General features: G+C 40.2%; 1 protein-coding gene across 2 annotated transcripts; it reads right to left on the bottom strand.

Moving 5' to 3' along the window:
- Positions 1-1,505: 1,505 nt before the first annotated feature.
- Positions 1,506-18,325, bottom strand: LOC141940169 (arylsulfatase D-like). 2 transcript variants are annotated; one of them, XM_074860941.1, is made up of 12 exons: positions 16,236-16,279; positions 14,853-14,921; positions 14,294-14,359; positions 11,588-11,725; positions 10,237-10,358; positions 9,214-9,336; positions 7,279-7,702; positions 6,241-6,377; positions 5,896-6,030; positions 3,878-4,040; positions 3,092-3,213; positions 1,506-2,645 (listed from the first exon to the last, which is right to left on the bottom strand). In XM_074860941.1, exons 3-12 carry the CDS (start codon positions 14,338-14,340, stop codon positions 2,278-2,280), a joined length of 1,779 nt encoding a protein of 592 aa, XP_074717042.1. In that variant the 5' UTR covers positions 14,341-14,359; positions 14,853-14,921; positions 16,236-16,279; the 3' UTR covers positions 1,506-2,277. The 2 variants fall into 2 exon arrangements, with proteins under 2 accessions (XP_074717042.1, XP_074717043.1); XM_074860942.1 differs by lacking the exons at positions 14,294-14,359; positions 14,853-14,921; positions 16,236-16,279 and adding an exon at positions 18,157-18,325.
- Positions 18,326-18,550: the final 225 nt, after the last annotated feature.

Below are 18,550 nucleotides of genomic sequence, written 5' to 3'. Positions count from 1 at the left end.
CTGAATTTAACACTGTGTTCTAGAGAAGTCAGTAGGAGTCAGTGAGGTAGAAAGATCAAGCAGCTTAAACTGTCAGATTTGTATAATACACGGCAGGGATAGTCATGGCTGGAAGCAGTTTTTTATTTGTTGACCTCCTTGCACTTATGACTATACTCAGTTATTTTTATAAGATATAAGTTTTCAAGTTGGGCTATTTGACTACACTACTTATTTTGTATGATTACTTAACAGCTTGTAATGCTTCTGGTGCAAAGATTTTTCTTGAAAAAATTGTATTTCTTTCTGTCAGCCTTTCTAGACTATTTAGATCTTTCTCACCATGTGATTGCTACTGCAGACATGCCCATGCTCCTGCTGGCATGCCCTAAAAACCAACCAACCAAAAAAAACCCAACCAACCCAAAATCTCCACGCCTTTACATTTTTCCCTGAAAACAAAACTATCTGGAAGCAGGGGAGGCATTCTGCTAGCACAGACCTTGCATCCTGTTTCTCACTACAACCCAGCACAGAGGTAACAGCTGTGATTATTTATTATCTTCGACAGAACTAAGCTTTAAACCAAGACTTTTTCTTAAAAAAAAAAAAAAAAAAAAGAGCTTTGTAACAATGAAGCAGAAAGGAGATGATGTTTATCTCCCTGTTTTGAGCCCTGCAGTATTTCCTCCTCTTATGCTGTTTTTCCACTGTGCCTGAGCACAGGAAGCTGCTTTTTACTCACTGCTGCATACAGGCAAATTCTCTGCCAGAAAAACTCCATTTCTGAGTCATTGGACTGCCACTTTCTACCTGGCTTTTTGCACATGTCTGAGTACTAAAAGCAAACACTGGCATTCATAGAGTCCCTCTACCTTTGACAAGTTTTCAGAGTGAATTTATAGTAGTCAAGAACGTAAATATTTAAATGACACAAACAGAAATTTGTAAAATTGCTTCTATGTCACACTTATGAAAAAAGACTAAGAGATGAAAAGAAAGTTATTAATCAGCTAAACTGTCTGAGCAAGTAAAACATTTTCGGGGGTATTCCTTGGGGGTAGGGGGTTGGGATACAGAGTGGCAACAAAAACCAAATTAAAATAATCTGTTTCCATTCACTCACTCCAACCCCCAACTTCTTTAGAGTTCTAGCAGCATGCTTATAATAACCTCTGACTTCATCCACTCCTGCAAAAAACCCAGTCGTTAATACAATTCAAAGCCCTAAAATCTCTGCATTTTCACTGCAAACTTCAGTGCAAAATCACGTCTCCTTAGAAAGTCTGGCTAGGGCCACACCACTACAGCATTTTTGTTTAGTTTGTTTGTGGTTTATTTTTAGGGGGCTGGTGCCGTGGGAGGTGGGTTTTTTTTTTAAACTAGTATTGGCAAAACCCCTTTTTACAAGTTGTAGTTTGTAAGCCTATGTATACTGCTACCAAATATTCTTGAGTATTAATTCCAATATGACTCTCAAATGAACCTTGTTTTTTCTGGAACTGACATCGAAACAGTACAAACTATTAATCCAAAACATTTTTATTGGCATCTTATATTCAATAAAATTACTGTTTGCCAAGTTAATACGAACCAGGACCTCTTTCTGAAGAGCAAAACGCTTCTCCCTCTTTTGTAACTGTTGCAGAGTTCTACTGGACTTTAACATTTTGTACTTTGCACTGTTTGTGATATGTGTTATTGTTACCCAGCTAAAGCTGCAGATCTGTTCAGAAAGCTATTCACAACTTGAGGACAATCCCTCACTAAATCAGACTCACTCTGTCTCAGGTGTTACTCAACATCTTCACAAGATTACTGCAGAAACAAGAGAGAAGTACAGGAAGCAACAATAACAGAAACTACTATGTTTGGGTAGACTACGACCATGATTTGTGGACTGTAGAGGCACAACTGCGAATATCTTGAGTTCTGCATAAGTCTGATATTTCTTACTGCTGCCGGTCAGCACCATATGCTACAGTCTGTGCAGTGTTCTCTGTCTGTTTTCCTTGAGCAGGCATAAATTAGGCAGAGTCTAGGCGTATACCTCTACAGCCCTCTCTTACAGGCAAATGTGCAAAACCAGTCTCCATTCAAGCCCTTTACCACATGAGACAGGATTTCCTTAGACTTTTGGCTAGTGGTGAAGAATGAAGGGGAAAAATATCTGATCAACACTCCTTTTCTTTATTTTCATCCACTTTGCTTCCCAGAGAGAGAAAGGACGCAGTTATTTTCTGAAAACTTTGTCAGCAGAGGACTCAGTGACACAGGACATGCTAGTAAGCATCCATCTCACAAACTTTGTGTGCTGTCACCTTCCTTATCACACCAGCAGAGTGGGAATGTCCCACAGCACGGCTGCAGCCACGGCTTCCACATGATGTTGTACACGGAGAGCTGCTCTGGGACAGGAGTCAGTGTCCTGTGATGCTCTTCTACGGCTCTTCCAATCTTCCTTATTACAATGTCAAAGAGGGGCTCGGTGTCAGCCGACAGAGGTTTGGCTTCAGAAGGGTCTCGCGAGAGATCAAACAACAACGGAGGGTCATGATGGGTCACTCCTTCCCCAAAACACGGGCAAATTCCTTTTCCATAACAAGCCCCAGCCCCAGGTGGATGGAAGACCGGGGTCACATAATGAGCCTTCCAGATGGCTCCACCTGGCAGGAAAGAAATCTTATGGCACAACTGCAAGACAACAGATCAAAATGGAACAAGCCTTCAAGACATAGGAGTAGAGCTGTTTACTAAGGAGACCTGTTCTCACACACCCTGACACCCCCATCACCACAAATCAGATTCTCTGTGTGGACCACTGACTTTAAAGATGGAAAACACTAGAAATACAAAGAAAACCACATTAAATTTCCAGTGCAGTAGTAGACAGCCTGTATTCCCACCCCACTTCCTATAGGTTTGTTCTTTGCTGTAAGACACGTGCAACTAGCCAGAGTCACTGCTATGTCATGCACAACAATTTCAGAAATCTCACAGATCAGTACTAATAAGCACCCATCATGCAATAAATTTGTCAATTATCAAGATAGCTATCAAGAGGAGAAAACTCAATGTTTACAGTTACCACAGAACAAATATTTATACTTACTGTTCTTTTGGTGCCACCGCACTGCATGCAAGTAGGACCCACAATAGTGAAACAGGAACTCGTGCTCTGACTTTTGAGCTCTTCCTTGCAGTAAAGGCACCAAGCTTCGTCCGTCAATCACCCTAATGTAACGGGGAGAAGCGTACTCAGATAGGGGCAAACCTTACAGTCAACCACATACTTATCACTGCCGTTGCATTGGCTGAACCGGTGCTTGAGACAGCATACAGAATAATTTGGTCATAGATTTAGAGCAGCCAGCAGACTGCCAAGCCAATATTTAAATCCCTAGATATTTTTTTTTTTTAATAGCTGGGTCAACTCATTCCATTTAGCAATACGTAAACAATATTTAGAGCTTTGTCTAGCGGAAAAAAGTAATTTATTCAGGAAATCAATACCAATCTCATAATTGTTTACGTTTAGCAATTTTCAAAGGAGCTTAAAGAAATCTGTTGAGCAAGGATGGGTTCAGTGACTTTAGGAGGTATTTGTAAGTGTCCAAAAGTCGTCAGTTAGTACCAAAACAACCTCAGCCACCATTTTTTTCCTGAATGAGGTTGAACCTGGGTTTGAAACTAGCATCTGTTTTTCGTCAGGAACAACTGCTCCGGCAACATGCGCATCTGTGGGCATATCTGGGAGAGTTTGCTCACTAGTTTAAAATCTCAGACTAGGCTTGAGGCTAAGGAATATTTGTGGGATCCCCAAGGATGATAACAAACACAGTAATTTTTTAGTAGTTAGCTCTCCTATCAATCTCTCCTGTTGAAAACATCTCCGTACCTGTCCTGTGGCAATATTCCTCCAGCCAAATGAACAACCGTGGGATAAATATCCATAAGACTTGTAGGTTCATCGATAACTGTGCCTGCAGGCAACACTCCTGGCCACCTAAATACTCCTGGCACACGGATCCCTCCTTCCCAGCCTCCCATGCCTTTTCCACCTACAGTGAAATGAATGAACATAGAGCAGTTCAAAGACAAACACAAACCTCTTCAGTAGCTTGTTGCATTTGAATGTACAGAAAAAGATGCAGTAATACACTGCTTATTCAACAGATTCAACTCTTCATTTGCATTGGACTTCACATACTTCGTAAGGCCTCAAAATGTGACATGTAACACATCCAAACCTAGGCAGGTGAGGGGGGACAATCTCTATTTTAACTCTGACCACAGGTGAGGGTAAGAACATTAAATCTACCTTTGAAAAGCCTGTGTTCAGCAACAATAAAACATCTTCCACCTCCTGTTATTTTCCATTTCATGGGTTGCCTACATTCACATGTTTATTGAAGGGCTTCCCAGCAAAAGAAAAGAGGAGGAGCTGGAAATTGGAAGAACTCACAAGACTGAAGAAATACTTGATATTCTCTTTAAACCTACTCAAGACTTACTAATTAGTATCCTGTTTTAATCTAAAAAAAAAAAAAAAAAAAAAAAAAAATCTTCTCTTTCTAGCCATGGATTCCCTTCAAAATATGTGTCCTTAACACTTATATTTCCTTATGCATCTCTTCCTTTTCTGAAATTGAGATTTGGACCTGACTCTCCCAATGCTTAATGCAACATCTCCTAACTCAGAAGCAAAAAATCTGAACTTGCAAAAAATAGCAGGAAAACACCTTTTCTTAATTTACTACTAACAGAAATGAACCTAATATAGCATCCTGTTGCTAGATGTGTGAAGACAATATTTATCTAGCTCCCAAAGAAGAAACCTGTTTTAATTCATATATTTAATATGAAAAAAACATTGTCTTTGTGAGATCCCATGAGGCTTATGAATCAGTGTTATTATCCATAAAGCACTTTCTCAAGCAAGGAGTGAGATGGAGGATGAACAGACTAACTGAAAGCCCTTCCCTTTCATAGGGGCCAGCAACCTCCATTGCTCAGCAGCAGAGCATCCAACTCATGGGATCCAAAATTCCATGTCTTTGACCTCTGCTGTGCCCTGTGGAGCAGCTCAAGAAGGGGTTGAATTGGAAGAAACCTGTTTTAGGAAAACAAAAACGTCAAAATATGGGCAAGAGGTGGGTGGTTCATTGGTGATAACAGAACTTAAACCCTGACTCCTCTCCAAACACATATTGTCATGTGTTGATGACAGGTCACAGGATGAGGTGGCCTGATGATCACACAGGGCTGTTTGGGTAAGTGGGAGAAAATGCAATGAATGCATATTCTTTGAGCTTGAAAAAAGCCACTGCACTGCTCAGCAGGTTGAAGAATGATTCACAGCAGAAAGGGACGGGCAGGAGGTAAAGAGTGAGATGCTCTTAGATCGCCAAGGCCATTTGGATTTTATGCCAATCACTGATTTGGGGTGAAAGATAAAAGCATACTGGGAATAAATTGTTGCTGCAAGTCATGACACAATGTGCCCCTACTCTATTCTGTATTGATTAGCTGGGCAGCAATGATTTCTGGAACATAATGAGAAAAATAAATAAGCAAATCAGGAAACAGTCCTATTGTGGAGAGAGGGGAAAAAAGCCAGAGAAAGAGAGAGAGAATATTCAATACAGGGAACTATCACATTTTTTCCAGTGCGTTTCAGTTGAGAACACCAAATAATTTACAGGTATCAAGCTAGACAATACCTTTGTCAAGGAGATGTGTAATAATGTTTGCACTTTACTGAAAGAAAAGGTAACTTTAAGATTAAAGCACCTCTGTATGTCACCATATTTCAAGCTGAAAATGCAACTCATTCCAGCCTTGACAGCTTCAGCCAGGCAAAGTCACTGTGTTTCTGATTTTAACCTTCATGTAAAGGCACAGTGGTTTTCCTACCTTTATAAATACCATTCCAGCCACCTAGCTGGGCAGATCCATCCTGAGCCTCCAAGTGTCCTCCATGATCAGAGGCAAAGTATGTTAATGTATGATTTTTCAAACCTTCTTTGTCAAGCGAATCCAGAATTTTGCCTTAAATTTAAGAATAGAGACAGCAAGTTTTCTATTAACCAATTAGAATGATCAAGCCACATTTACATTTCAGTAATAATCTTTTGAAATGCCCTATAAGAAGTTTTTAATAGCTTACATTTCTGTAGGTATTTTGGCCTTATTAGTTTTCCTGCTTCAAAATACACAGGTGTATGTATCTGAAACAAATCCTTCATGAAGAATACTTACCCACCATCCAGTCCATTTCTTCTACATTGTCTCCATATAAACCATGATGGCTCTTCCCAATAAATTTTGCCGTGGTGAAGAGGGGGGTATGGACATGTAAAAAGGAAACAAAGAGGAGGAATGGTCCATGCCTGTTTCTTAAAAACAAGCCAAAACCAAAAATAATTTTTGTTGTGTGTTTAGAATATTTGCATGGTTTCCTATTCATCCATGCACCGACACACACATTGGATCTAGACTGTACCCACATCTAGTGCATCCCCACTGATGACAGTTGACAGTTTTTATTGCATGAAACGTGGGCAAGAAAGGTTCTTTTCAGACAGATTATTTTCAAATTCCAGTGTGTAAGCAGTCATAGCATTTTCACAGTGCTTAAATGAATCAGATGCCTAACTCTGATGCCTTTTTAATTAAATGCAACTGGATACAGTCTCATATTTACTTTAATATTCATGTGGCTTTTCGAAGATGGTCGCTTACAATTTTCAGTATATTTGTTTTCACAAACTTTAAGAAAAGAATAGCTACTTTCCCTGTTTTACAGAAAGGCATTTGATGCACAGAAATATTATAGAAGGCTGCAGGGAGAACTTGAATCTAGAAAATGAATGATCTTACTTGGCTTTGTTCTCAACCAATACAAATAGATTTAAAGTGTTTTTAGATTTTTACATGAAATAATTTCATACATCACACACATTTTATCTAGGTGTTTTGTAGGGTTTATGAAAAAGAGCACAAATAAGGCTTGTAGAGTGAAGTGTAAAGATTAGCTAGTTAATCTTGGAGCAAATATAGTAATTGCAGATTACAGGGCAGAGTGAAATGGTCACGTATCATTTGGTTAAAATCCATCTCATTTACTGTAGCTTTCAATGTGAGACAGTTGCAATTTAAGTGCTTTGGGTTTCTAAATAGAGGACTTGGATATGGGTTTCAAAGCAGTTCTGTACAGCTATAGTTACTGGAGAAGAATACTCTATTCTGCTCAGAACATCCTGGCTCCTTTAAAGAAAACTACAGACAATCATTTACCTTTTGATAAATGACACTGCCTCCTTTAGCATGAGGGAAGCAGTCCTCTCTAACCTCATCGGCTGCTCAGTGACATCGTGGTTTCTCATCAGGATACAGTTCCAATACTGCACAAAGCCGTAACTGGAGTACCAAGAAATGAAGAAAAGGCTGCCCACCAAAGTACAACAGGCAATTATCTTCCAGCGGATGGAAATCAAACCAATCAGTTTTCCAGCAGTGAGAGTGAGCACAGCAAGGATAATTATCTGACTGTAAAGCCAAAGCTTAGCTTGAAGGGCTACATCCAGCTCTGGAGGTTTGTTTTCTTGACAGTTATTTAGAAGTGTGAAAGGCATACCATAAAAGTAGTCAAACCCATGATTGAGAGGGTGATGACAGTTATCATTGAAGGATTCACAGTTTACACCTTGATGCCACTTTCCTGAAGGTTTTAAAGCATAAAAGAAATTAGAACATTAGGGTGGATAACTCAAAAGCAGCCCAAGGTCACATCATGAGCATCCTTTTGGGAATCAGGTGAGTCACTCTGTTTTTCAACAGAGTATCAATGCATTCTCCTTGTGCACAAAGATGCTGAGTGAAACCATTGCCTGATCAGGTTAGTGTCATACAATAATAGGTGAACCACATGCAATAAACAGATAAATTTGCAAGATGCTCAGCTACTCAGGTAAGGGTCACATAAGGGTGGGAATTCATTTCCTTTCAACGAGGATCGGGGAATTAAGGTACTTTAACTCACTGGCTGCTTTAATACATTGCCTTCCTAACTTTCAATTGTTTACTTGCAACTTCATTTTAACATAGTATTACAAATTTACTGGAAGATCCAATAAACTTTTAGCCAATGTTAACAGATATCTTGATCACCTGACTAAGGAAGATGATTTCTCAGGCACTTCCCTACTCCATGTGAAGAGGAGAAGAGGCTGTAAACCAACCTCACACTCTGTCCTGCCCAAAATATAGCAAGTAGACAGAAGCTGATGTCTGCTTAGAATACGTGCTGGATCAAAGGACCCTGAGGTTTGCTGGGTTATGTGATTGCCAAGTAATTACAGACTCAGCCAGGAAGACTACACTTTATCAGCTCATGATTCAATGCAGCCACATCTATTTCCATCACTTGGAGATAACAATGCATTTGGCACAGCTGGCCCCAAACCGCCTGGCTTTAAGGGACACAGTGCTTACTCTACCTACCCATTTATGTGAAGGGATCCATTGCAGCTGTGCCTGTCACTTGAGTAATAAAAGCAAATGGAAGGGAAAAGAGAGACTTTGCCAGTTGATTTTAGAGATATTTGTTAAAAGAATGATGAATCTCGAAACTGTTGAGGTCTGATCAAAGTCAGAGGTGGGAAGATGCTCTGGGGCAGTGTTTCCCTGACAGCTGTGCATTTTGGCTTCATCTGAGGAAACAGCCACTGTATCATGCCTCTTTGGGACCTCACAACCTCATCTGTGAGACACCTGTACCTCATTTTCTCCTCTGTGGCTAGAAACTTTGTTCCTTTCTTTACTTATCCTCTTTTGTTTCTCTGCCCCTCGCCTCCAAAAAGCAGATTAAATACTTAAAGACATTGTTTTGTTTGGAACAATCCTTACATCAACAAAACTCTCACGGTGGACCAACCTTTGAAAAATCTTAGGCCAAGTAAAATAAATGTTCATCCATTGTAATAATGAGACAGTTTTTAATTCTTCCTGTTTTGGGTGCCCTGTACAGTCCTTACCATTGTTGTAAAACTCTTTAGATTACAGTATTTTTAGTCATCTTGCAAATACGAGGGTTTCCCCTGCCTCACCTTCAGTCTTTTGGAGAGGATTTGTATCTATGACTAGTGGACCATTTTGAGCAAACTCAGTCCCTAAATTCTCTTCATATAACTAGTTCATTCTTCAAGGTCATGTTAAAACATTTCCCCTTACCTATCAATCCAGTGGTATAGCCTTGTTTCTGCAGCAGCCTGGCAAATGTTGTTTCATTAGCAGGGAGCCCTCCTGACCCAGCGTTCCACTGCAGCGCCCGGTATCTGTTGCTGGATGCCATCCCTGACAAAAACAGCTCTGGTCATTCCTGTGGGACTTTTGCTCTCCACTGGCAGAGGCTGTGCTGCTCCTGCCAACCTCCGTGTCAAGAGCTCAGCCTGAAGCCAGAGTTCCTCACAAGACAAAGCCAAGTGATTCTTGTGGGCAGTCACATGAGTGTGTCCTAGTACTTCAGGTAGTCAAGAGTTATATTTAAAAACAAATACTACTGCACACCAGTTTTACCATCAAACTAATAAATTGTTGGTGAAAGCATATAGTAGGTTTTGTTTTCTGCCTTTCTGAGAAACTAATAATTTAGTCTCTCCACTTTTCATCTAAAATGAGAGGACAGTTGCATTTCCCTATGTCAGTGGGATGTTGTATCATGTTATGTGAGATACAGTTCACCCAACATATACACTGACTTTGCACTTAGCTCTCAAAGTAGGCATCTAATTTTCCTATATAATGCCTGGTGAGAGATGGATATCTATAAAATCCTCCAAAAGGCACCTTAGGTAGGTGGGGAATGGTTCCAACCCTCCATTTGCACCAGAGTTTTGTGACTTTCTGCACTATATTAGCAATGAACTTGCCCATTTCTCTCGGGAGCCCTGTTTCAACCCCTTAACTCTAACCATCACCATCAAGAGGAATTCCATCAGTTTGCCCCAGGCTGCATTTCTCCATACCTATCTATTTTCATCATATAGATCTCTGACATCCTTTAAAGTCAGGCTAAAGCTCTGTCAGCTGGTGAGGCAGTGGTCCCCATTCACAAGTTACTTATAGAAAGTTTGAGCCTCTAGTAGTGTATTTTCTATCTCAGGTTGAGAAAATTCTTCTGTTCCAATATTTATCAGCTATTGTATAGTACCTCAGCACCATGCACAGAAATTTTTAATTCAAAATGGGTCCAACCTGATCTAATGGGATATCTGCCAGTGAGGAAAGCTGCTCTGCTCGGAGTGCAAAGCGGAGCTGCAGCAATGTGCTGAGTAAGTTTCACTCCTTCTCTTGCCAGGCGATCAATGTTTGGGGTCCTAAAAAACATTTTAAAGTTTAAGAGAAGCAAGGTAACCTGAAATTTATTTTAATAAATTGCAAAGAAAAACCAGAGCATTTGAACAGTTCTTAAAAAAAATGCCTCTCTTCTTTGACATAGCAGGTGAAGTGGATTGTAGCCACTGGAGAATCCATTCTCGGGACACAGCCATAGAGTGCACTTGGCAACACTGAAAAGAAACCTAGGCATCACTGGTACTGTTTAGTTAGGAAATAAAACTGAATTGGAAAGAATTATCTAAGAAAGACTGATGTTTCTCTATTCCAATATTTCCAACAGATCACTTTTGGCATCACATTTAGACCCTGAATTTCAAAGTTAATTGAGCCAAAGAATCTCACAGGGTGTCTGAAGCTCTTGGAACCAAGACGTTCTGTTCCATGTTTTTAACACCTGCTATTTATTTCGTAATATAGTGACATCTTTACATAGTTACATTACTAGGGGAGCCTAACTTTCCCAGAATAATGGACTACAACGCCACAAAGAGTGAAAGAGGCCTCCCCAGTCTTCACCACCATCAGAGGAGGACAACAGAGTTCCACAAGCATATTCCCATTTCTCTGTACAACCCCACCAACATCATGTGAGGGAAATGCACCCAGAGCATGCCAACAAAATGTCTGTGCTCCACTTGGAGGACATGAGTTGAGGCCTGTAAGATGTGCTCCCAATGCCCATTCAGTTCTGCTTTGCCTTTCTAGTTTTGAAGGAATGTAATCACTAGCTTTAAAGGCACATAGTCACATAATAAATTATGTGGGTCAGTCGATGTGAGTCTGGAGCAGAGTGTTTTGGAGGAGATGGCAAGCAAGTGGATGAGGGATTCTGGAAAAGCACTGGGTGGATAGAGTAAGTCTTAACTATGCATGAAAAAGAACGAAGAAATTAATGCATAAGAAGAAGAGAAAACAGTAACCGTAGTACTAAAAAAAGTGGCTGGAGAGTTAGCACATGGAGGAGGGGATGAGAAGAATTCCCAGAAAGAACTTAAAAACCAAAATGAAAACATTTTTTTTTCCCCTTTTCACTGCACACTGTTTACCTAGGTCCCAATCCTAAACGCATATATACAAGTACTTAAATACACAGTTACTAGAGCCTTGGATTAAGAGATTAAGAGCATTTCTTATTTTATAGTGAGGCTTAATTACTCAGGATGAGTGTTCTATATCGTTAAACATATTGTACTGAGAGATCTTTTACCTTATGGTATTGTTTCCATAACAACCTATATCTCCGATGCCAAGGTCATCAGCCAGAAACAGAAGTATGTTGGGTTTAGAGTCCACAGCTGCACTCAAGCCAAATAAACATGAAGTCAGTGCCATTAGGAGGTACCTCCTGAAATACAACGAAATAACATTTTACATATGTGACTTGTAAGGGTTAGAGAGTGGTGGGAGCCCTCTGGCAGCAAATCTGAAGCATGAAACACAAAATAATTTCCTAGCCCCTCTTTCAGTGCGAAGAAGGAGGATGGAGGTTTACTGGATCCATTTCTTCCATTTTTACCATCTAGATCACTCTAGTCATAGAGACAGCAGTAGCCTTTCTACAGCAAAGGTTGTCATCTTACCAATTCAGCCCAGGAATTTTCATCTTGAATCAGTTGCACAGATTTCAAAATGTACCAAAAACTTCAAAGAGCTGTTAAAATTAGTGTTTCTAAGTTTCATAAACTCTGTGAAAATTCAGGTTATGTTCCAAAGTCACTCTGTCATTTTCTGAATATCTTGTCTCCAGTGAATAAAGCAGTCTTAATCATATTTGGAAGGGAAGTGGAAAAACCCAAACTCTCCCCTCCAACTCAAGAACACTTGAGCTTGAAGCCTCTACCGCCATTCTAAGATGTCAACCAGGCCCCAGACGAGCATAAACTATATTTAATATCTGCAGAAAACAGATTTTACATTTTTACACACTTACCATACTTTTTATATAAATATGCCTAGAACATTTGAAGCTATGTGTTCCTCCAAGTATTACTGATCAATAGCCCTAAAACCTAATCCTGGATTGATTGTTCGCTTGGACAGAGTTACCACTTAATTTTGCAGGACATGGAGCAGCAGCAACTCTCTAGTACAGACTGAGAAAGTTCCTGCATATCATTGCAGGATTTGCAGTTTTGGTGTGAAGATCTTGTATACAAAAACATGTTTGAACGAACAAGTAAATGCCACCTCTAACAGGCAAACACAAAACACAGGAGTTTCTGTAAACATGACTCTGAACTCACAGTTGTAAATAAGTAACCAGTAGCTAAGGGCATTTAATCATTCAAGAGCAAAGTTCCAGCTGGGTTTCTTCGTACATTCTACTACTAAGTTACAACAGTGATTTACAGAGTTGTGATGAAAGCTTGCTTTAGAAGCATTGTGGGCAATTTCCATTTTTACACTTGGATTACTCATTTTGAGGAAAGGAGAATTTTCTATTTGCTAATGTTCTATCTCCTAAGAGTTACAGGACATTATACTGGTAGAATGAATCCTTTCAGAGCACTAACACATTCAGTTAGAACTGCAGGGGGAAGGTCTCTAAAGAACCCTGGAAATAAGCAGCCCCCAACTGCCTATTTCAGTCACTTGGACATTCTTCTTTCCAAGATGGGGACAAGAGTAGTGCTCCCCACCTCTTTCTGTTACATTTAAAAAAAGGAAAAGAAGAAGGAGGCAGCAAATTATGAAATCTGCTCTTACTGATGTCTGCAGCCCCATCCTAACACTCTGTTTTCTCACGGTGTTAAGTGCTGGATATTTGCTGATCCCTGCGGTAATCCTGCTTGTGGATTAAGATAGGGTCAAGGACAAATTGCATCTCAGGTAACCTACTCCTTATAGGTCCAACTCCATATCCAAAATTGTTATCTAGCATTACTGTACATTATCAAATAACCATGCTTAGAGCTCAAAATGATCATCCTTCAGCAATACATGCAGGGAGCACAAGAATGTTTAGTTACTAAACACTGATAAATCTTCAAAGCAATAGGGTTGAAAGAAAGTAGAACATAAAACATGCATATAGATACATACATATATAAACCTTTTCAGAATTACCTAGAACATTATTTCTGGAAATGATAGTGTTAAAGGCGTAGCCAGAGACTTCCACTTGGGAGACAGATCTCATTGTTTAAAAACATGAGGATGTTAAATAAGTATGTAGTTAAGGTGGTCCTAAAAATCATTTGGCAGCCAGTATTACGAAGTGATTTTACAACATCTGCTTATAAAACAGGTAAGTGCAAAACATTAGGCAAATACAGGCCACTATTTACGTAACTTTTATTTACAAGATTTAATATGGATTTACACCATAATTGGGCTCCCATAGCTTTATTGACAATGATTTTCTGAGGACAGGTTAGGAACCATTGGCACAGGCAATCAAATGTTGAAAAAAGCCCCTACTGAACTATAAAATTTGGTGCCTGTACTTGTGTTAGAAATGTTTTCAAAGGTGATACCACTGTGCTTAGTGCGTACCTAGAATTACAGCTTTATGAGACTATATCATCCTTCTGCTCAAGAAATCTGCTCCTCCTACAAGATTTCACTGGGAAGTTACATCTGTGTAAGAGCCCGGCAACTCAGACTACTTCTCTAAAGGCTTATATAAATGGAGACACAACTTTAGAACAGTGTGGGGCTCACAATCAGGGAGGAATTCAAAAAAAGGGGGAGGGAGAGAACAATGATGACCTGATTTTTTTAATGGAGTTGAATTTCCTGTATGGGGGTAAGGAAGGGAACAACAAAGACTTAATGCAAACAAAGCATCAGAAGTGATTCATTGGAGCCAGGATTCTTGGAGGAAAAAAAGGTGGGTCAGTTCAGGCAAGACAATTTTAATTCTGCCAGACAGAAACAAATACATGCAGGGAGGAGTCAGAAGTCTGTTCACCTGAATAGAATGGCAGCAATGGCTGTGCAAGGTAGTGGTGCAATCATCTCCTGGTAGGCAGCGATCCTGAAAATAAGTTAAGCTTATAGTAAGCAACAAATTCAGCACAGTCACCAGTGTGATGTTGGAGGGGAAAAAAAGAACTCAATCAATCCTTATATTTCTTTAAAAAAGAGGGACTAGTGAGATGATTTTACCTCAAATGCATGAGTACTGATGGAGTCACACTGTGTACTAACCAGAAGTGGACTATTTTCAAAGTGAAGTTTAAGAACTGGAAGAGGGCAGAAAACCACATATATACTATTCAAGCATGGGAAAAGATGTTTTCGTTTGAGAGAGCAAGAGCCCAACCAAGAACAAGACAGTAAAAGATTAATTAGTGCATAAATTCATGGGGAGAAAACACAGGTCTTAGGAAGCTCATCAATTTTGCTGAGACAGAGCCAGTATTTGGAAGGTGAAGTCAGACAAATAGAGCACACATTTTCTTCAAACAAGGCGATTTATTATTCAATCATTTTTCCAAGCAGAGTGCAATATAATCACGATTGTGTACCTCAAGTGGAAGAGAGAAAAGTATTGCAAAGAAACACAAGTTATGGGACTCCCCGTAATGGGCAGTCAGCTGAAATTTAACAGTTCACAGTAAACATGAGCAGAGCAACAACCTGATACAAACTCCATAGTATCTTCCCCAGCAGACACTTCCTGAGACATCTTTTTCTAAGTTACCTAAAGTAGGTCAGTTAAAGCTAATTTTAAGACTCTTACCTAAAGAGTTCAAATAAGCTGAAGAAAATGGCCCTCAACTTGAAGAAGCTACTTCTCATCAAAACATTCCTTTTTAATTTCCAGGTTGCTCTTAGTTCTCACACTAATAAGTCTCCCCACTATATAAGTTATTCTGGTTCATACAATCACAAAGTAATCTTAAAATACTAATTCTATAGATTGATTACTCTTTGCATGGACAAAGGGGACTCTAAATATCTGGAATGAGACTAAGTTATTCTCAACAAAAGCCTCCCCAAAGAATCACTGGAGGCAACTGTGGATTCCCCAGAGTCTGAGTGGATTATTTTCAAGCTGAGAGCAAGTACAGTTTTGCATTTTATCGCTGCTATTACTACTTAATTTCAAGTGATGGGTTCTCAAATGTCATTATGAACTAAAAATATCGCATTTCATTTACAACCAGAAGTACACAGCATCAGTTATTAAGCCTAGTGCCTCCACATAAAAAGTCACAGGACTCTATATTAATTCAGTCAAAACATTTCTGCAAAATGAGGCCAAATCCTACAGAGCTATGCAGTATTTGGCCTACAGCAGAAAACAGCCCACACAACTTTATGTAGACATATTTCCCCTTAGTTAAACAATTTTAATTGTCTGTAAAGCTTATCCAAAACTTACCATCTTCTGCAGCTAATACTACACATGACTGCCCTACCCTTTCTTTCTCCAAACTTGTCAGCCGTTAACGAAGGCTTAATTGACTTACAATACAATTCATTCAGCCTGCCAGGAATGCCACAAAGCCTGCAGTGCCTTAAGAGTCACTTGAAGAGATTTAGCAACAGAAGCTTTTGCTTGGTTTATTAAGTGGTTGAAATAGGTGGACCTAACTCAAATGGATTTGTAACAACTCAAAGTAGTGTTATCTGGCTTTTTCTAGCCAGCTACCCTGTGCAGACTCCAGTTTTTTTTCAGCTTTGTTTTACAGAAAGCAAACTACAAACCTGAAACTGCCAGAAAATGAGCCCCTTCTTCCCCCACTGCAGCTTAGTTCCAGGCAGTTTTCCCCCCATCCTTCAAATATTTTGCTTCTTGAATATATTCCCAGATTAGAGTCTACCCTTCTTGAAGTTTTACACAGAAGAAAAAAATTCACTTCGAATCCACTTCAAAAATATCTGCCCATAGTCAAAATATTTACCGAAGCCAGGCACATTTCTTGTTTCACCCTTGTCCCCAGAAGACTGGCAACAACACCACCACTTGCTCTGGTAATTCAGCAGAGTTGAAAGAAACATCTGAGTCTTAAAAATGTCAAGAAGTACGGCTTCAACAGAAAATTTTCAAATAAACTCTTGTCAGTTAAACTAAAAGTCAGTAATTGGACACAGCAAAAGAATTTGCTTTTTGTTTTCTTTGTCTGACTTCAGATACTGAAAGAAATTCTTTGCACACTGATGCAGAACCAAAACAAAAACAAATCCCAAACCCTTTACCACTTACTTCAATATAACAAAAGTGAATTATAAGTATTAGAACAAATATTTTCAAATAACATGTGGAGGTATGTTGCTGCATAGCTGTTAACCAAAAATAAACACTTGCTTTCTACCTTCTACAGAAATACACTACACAACAGGTTAATCACATTCAACAGGATATTAGAATGTAATTAAAAATACTAATTTCAACTTGCATTATGGCTCTGGAAAAAACACATGCAATATACCATATGTAACATACTGTGCCACCTTGACCCTTTCCTCCCTTTCTCTCTCCCGTAGCTTCTAGGCATCCAGATGTTCAGGAGGGGAGAGGCAGCAGGTGAGGAATGAGTGAAAGAAAGGAAGAGCTCCCAGCTGGTATGAACACAGTCACTTGCTCAGTACTTGCAGCTGATGAGTCAGAAACAGGTGCTGTCCATCAACCATAAAACAAGGAATGTCCTTGCAAGGAAGGTAAAAGCCAAGTATCAGGAGTTTCTCAGTGGTTTGTCTTTTTTCTTATCCATTCTGCACTCTCAGGGAACCTACTGCAACAGCGCTCACCAGGGGGATTTAGTTCTTACTGATGTAGATAATATCAATACTTGTTATCTGTTAGCATGATTATAGCATTTTATTACCATTTAGCGTTGTGCATTGTCATTAACCAAAACTCTCATGGCAAGCAACCCAAATCTTTAATTTATTATGGCTACCCTATTCTGGCTTTGCTGTTGCTCAGCAGCACCCTGCCTTCAGAGCAACAGCAGAAGGGGATGCTCTGGCCCTTGGTTTTAAATTAGCTCATGCATTTTCACATCATGATTAGCACTCCCTGGTCTAAATGATCTAATTGTGCCTTCTGGCTTCAAACTACTCATTTAGGAGGATGCAGCTTTCCCTACAGCTGGGACATGAGCAATGCAGAAGGGTGGAAAATTGGGAGACAGAAACTGGGTGGACAAGTGAGATAAAAAGTGGCAACTAGGAGCATGGCTGCTAGAGAATCAGTGAAGATCACGTGGAAGCAATCTGGAGGCCAGTTATGCTTTCTGTACGCCATTGTCAAGCTGCAGTAACTCTGGCAATAATAATAATAAAAGCAGAATACCTGCCATTCACCACCTAAGCCCCAAAAACTGGAGTTTGGTTTGAAATGCTAAAGAGCGAAGGAAAGCAGAGATTGTTAATCATGGTAATCCCCCCCTCCTCCCCCCATACACACACTCTGACCCTGCTCACACTTTGTTTTTGCTATTTACGAGCTGGCGGAGCAGCTCTGCCGGAAGGCAGGGGCCGGCTGCTCTCTCAGCCGGAGCTGGGGGAAGATGTGGGGAGAGCAGCGGCAGGCCGCCGGCCCAGGGCCGCGGGGCTCTGCGGGACTGTTCCAGCACAGCTTCCCCCTAACACCACCCGGAGAGCCCGGGCCCCCCCGGCAGCCCCCGGCTATCGGGGCTCAGCTGCGAGCTAAGGCAGAGTCATTCCCCTCCCCCAAAAGAAGTGGAGGCTCTGTGCAAGGGAGGGAAGAAAAACTCCTCAGAGTCCTCCCCAAGGGAAACACAGAGGCGACTTTTTTTTTTTTTTTAAATATTAATATTTTAATTTTTAAAAAATAAAAAAAGATTATCTTTTACTTACTCCATACTCGCTCACACACTGGAGGAGATTTGCTCTCACTTTCCTTTTCGTCCTAGGCTTTCTGGTCTTTGCTTCTAAAGAAGGATTTTCAAAAGCACGGCTTGCTTATTCCTATCAGTGGGTGTTGGTCTCCTTTAAAAATCTGGTCAAAGGCATTTCGTCCTGCCTGCTCCTGCCACCGAGTGCTGAATAAGGAAGAACTGTTTTAAAGTAGAAGCTGGAAATACAGCTCCTGTAACAGCCAAGGCCAATAGAAAGAGCTTTAGTGGTAACTGAGTGAAAGATCATAATTCACAGGCAGTGAGACTGTAGGCTATATCATGCCGTGTGGAGAACTACCCTATGGATGGAAGGTGAGCCAGCTAGCCCCCTTGAAATCAAAGGAACTCAGTCG

This window comes from Strix uralensis, chromosome 2 (assembly GCF_047716275.1).
Source record: "Strix uralensis isolate ZFMK-TIS-50842 chromosome 2, bStrUra1, whole genome shotgun sequence".
In the NCBI taxonomy this organism is placed as follows: Eukaryota; Metazoa; Chordata; class Aves; order Strigiformes; family Strigidae; genus Strix; species Strix uralensis.
The sequence above is the reverse complement of the archived record's forward strand: the minus strand, read 5'-3'. Positions and strand labels throughout refer to the sequence as shown.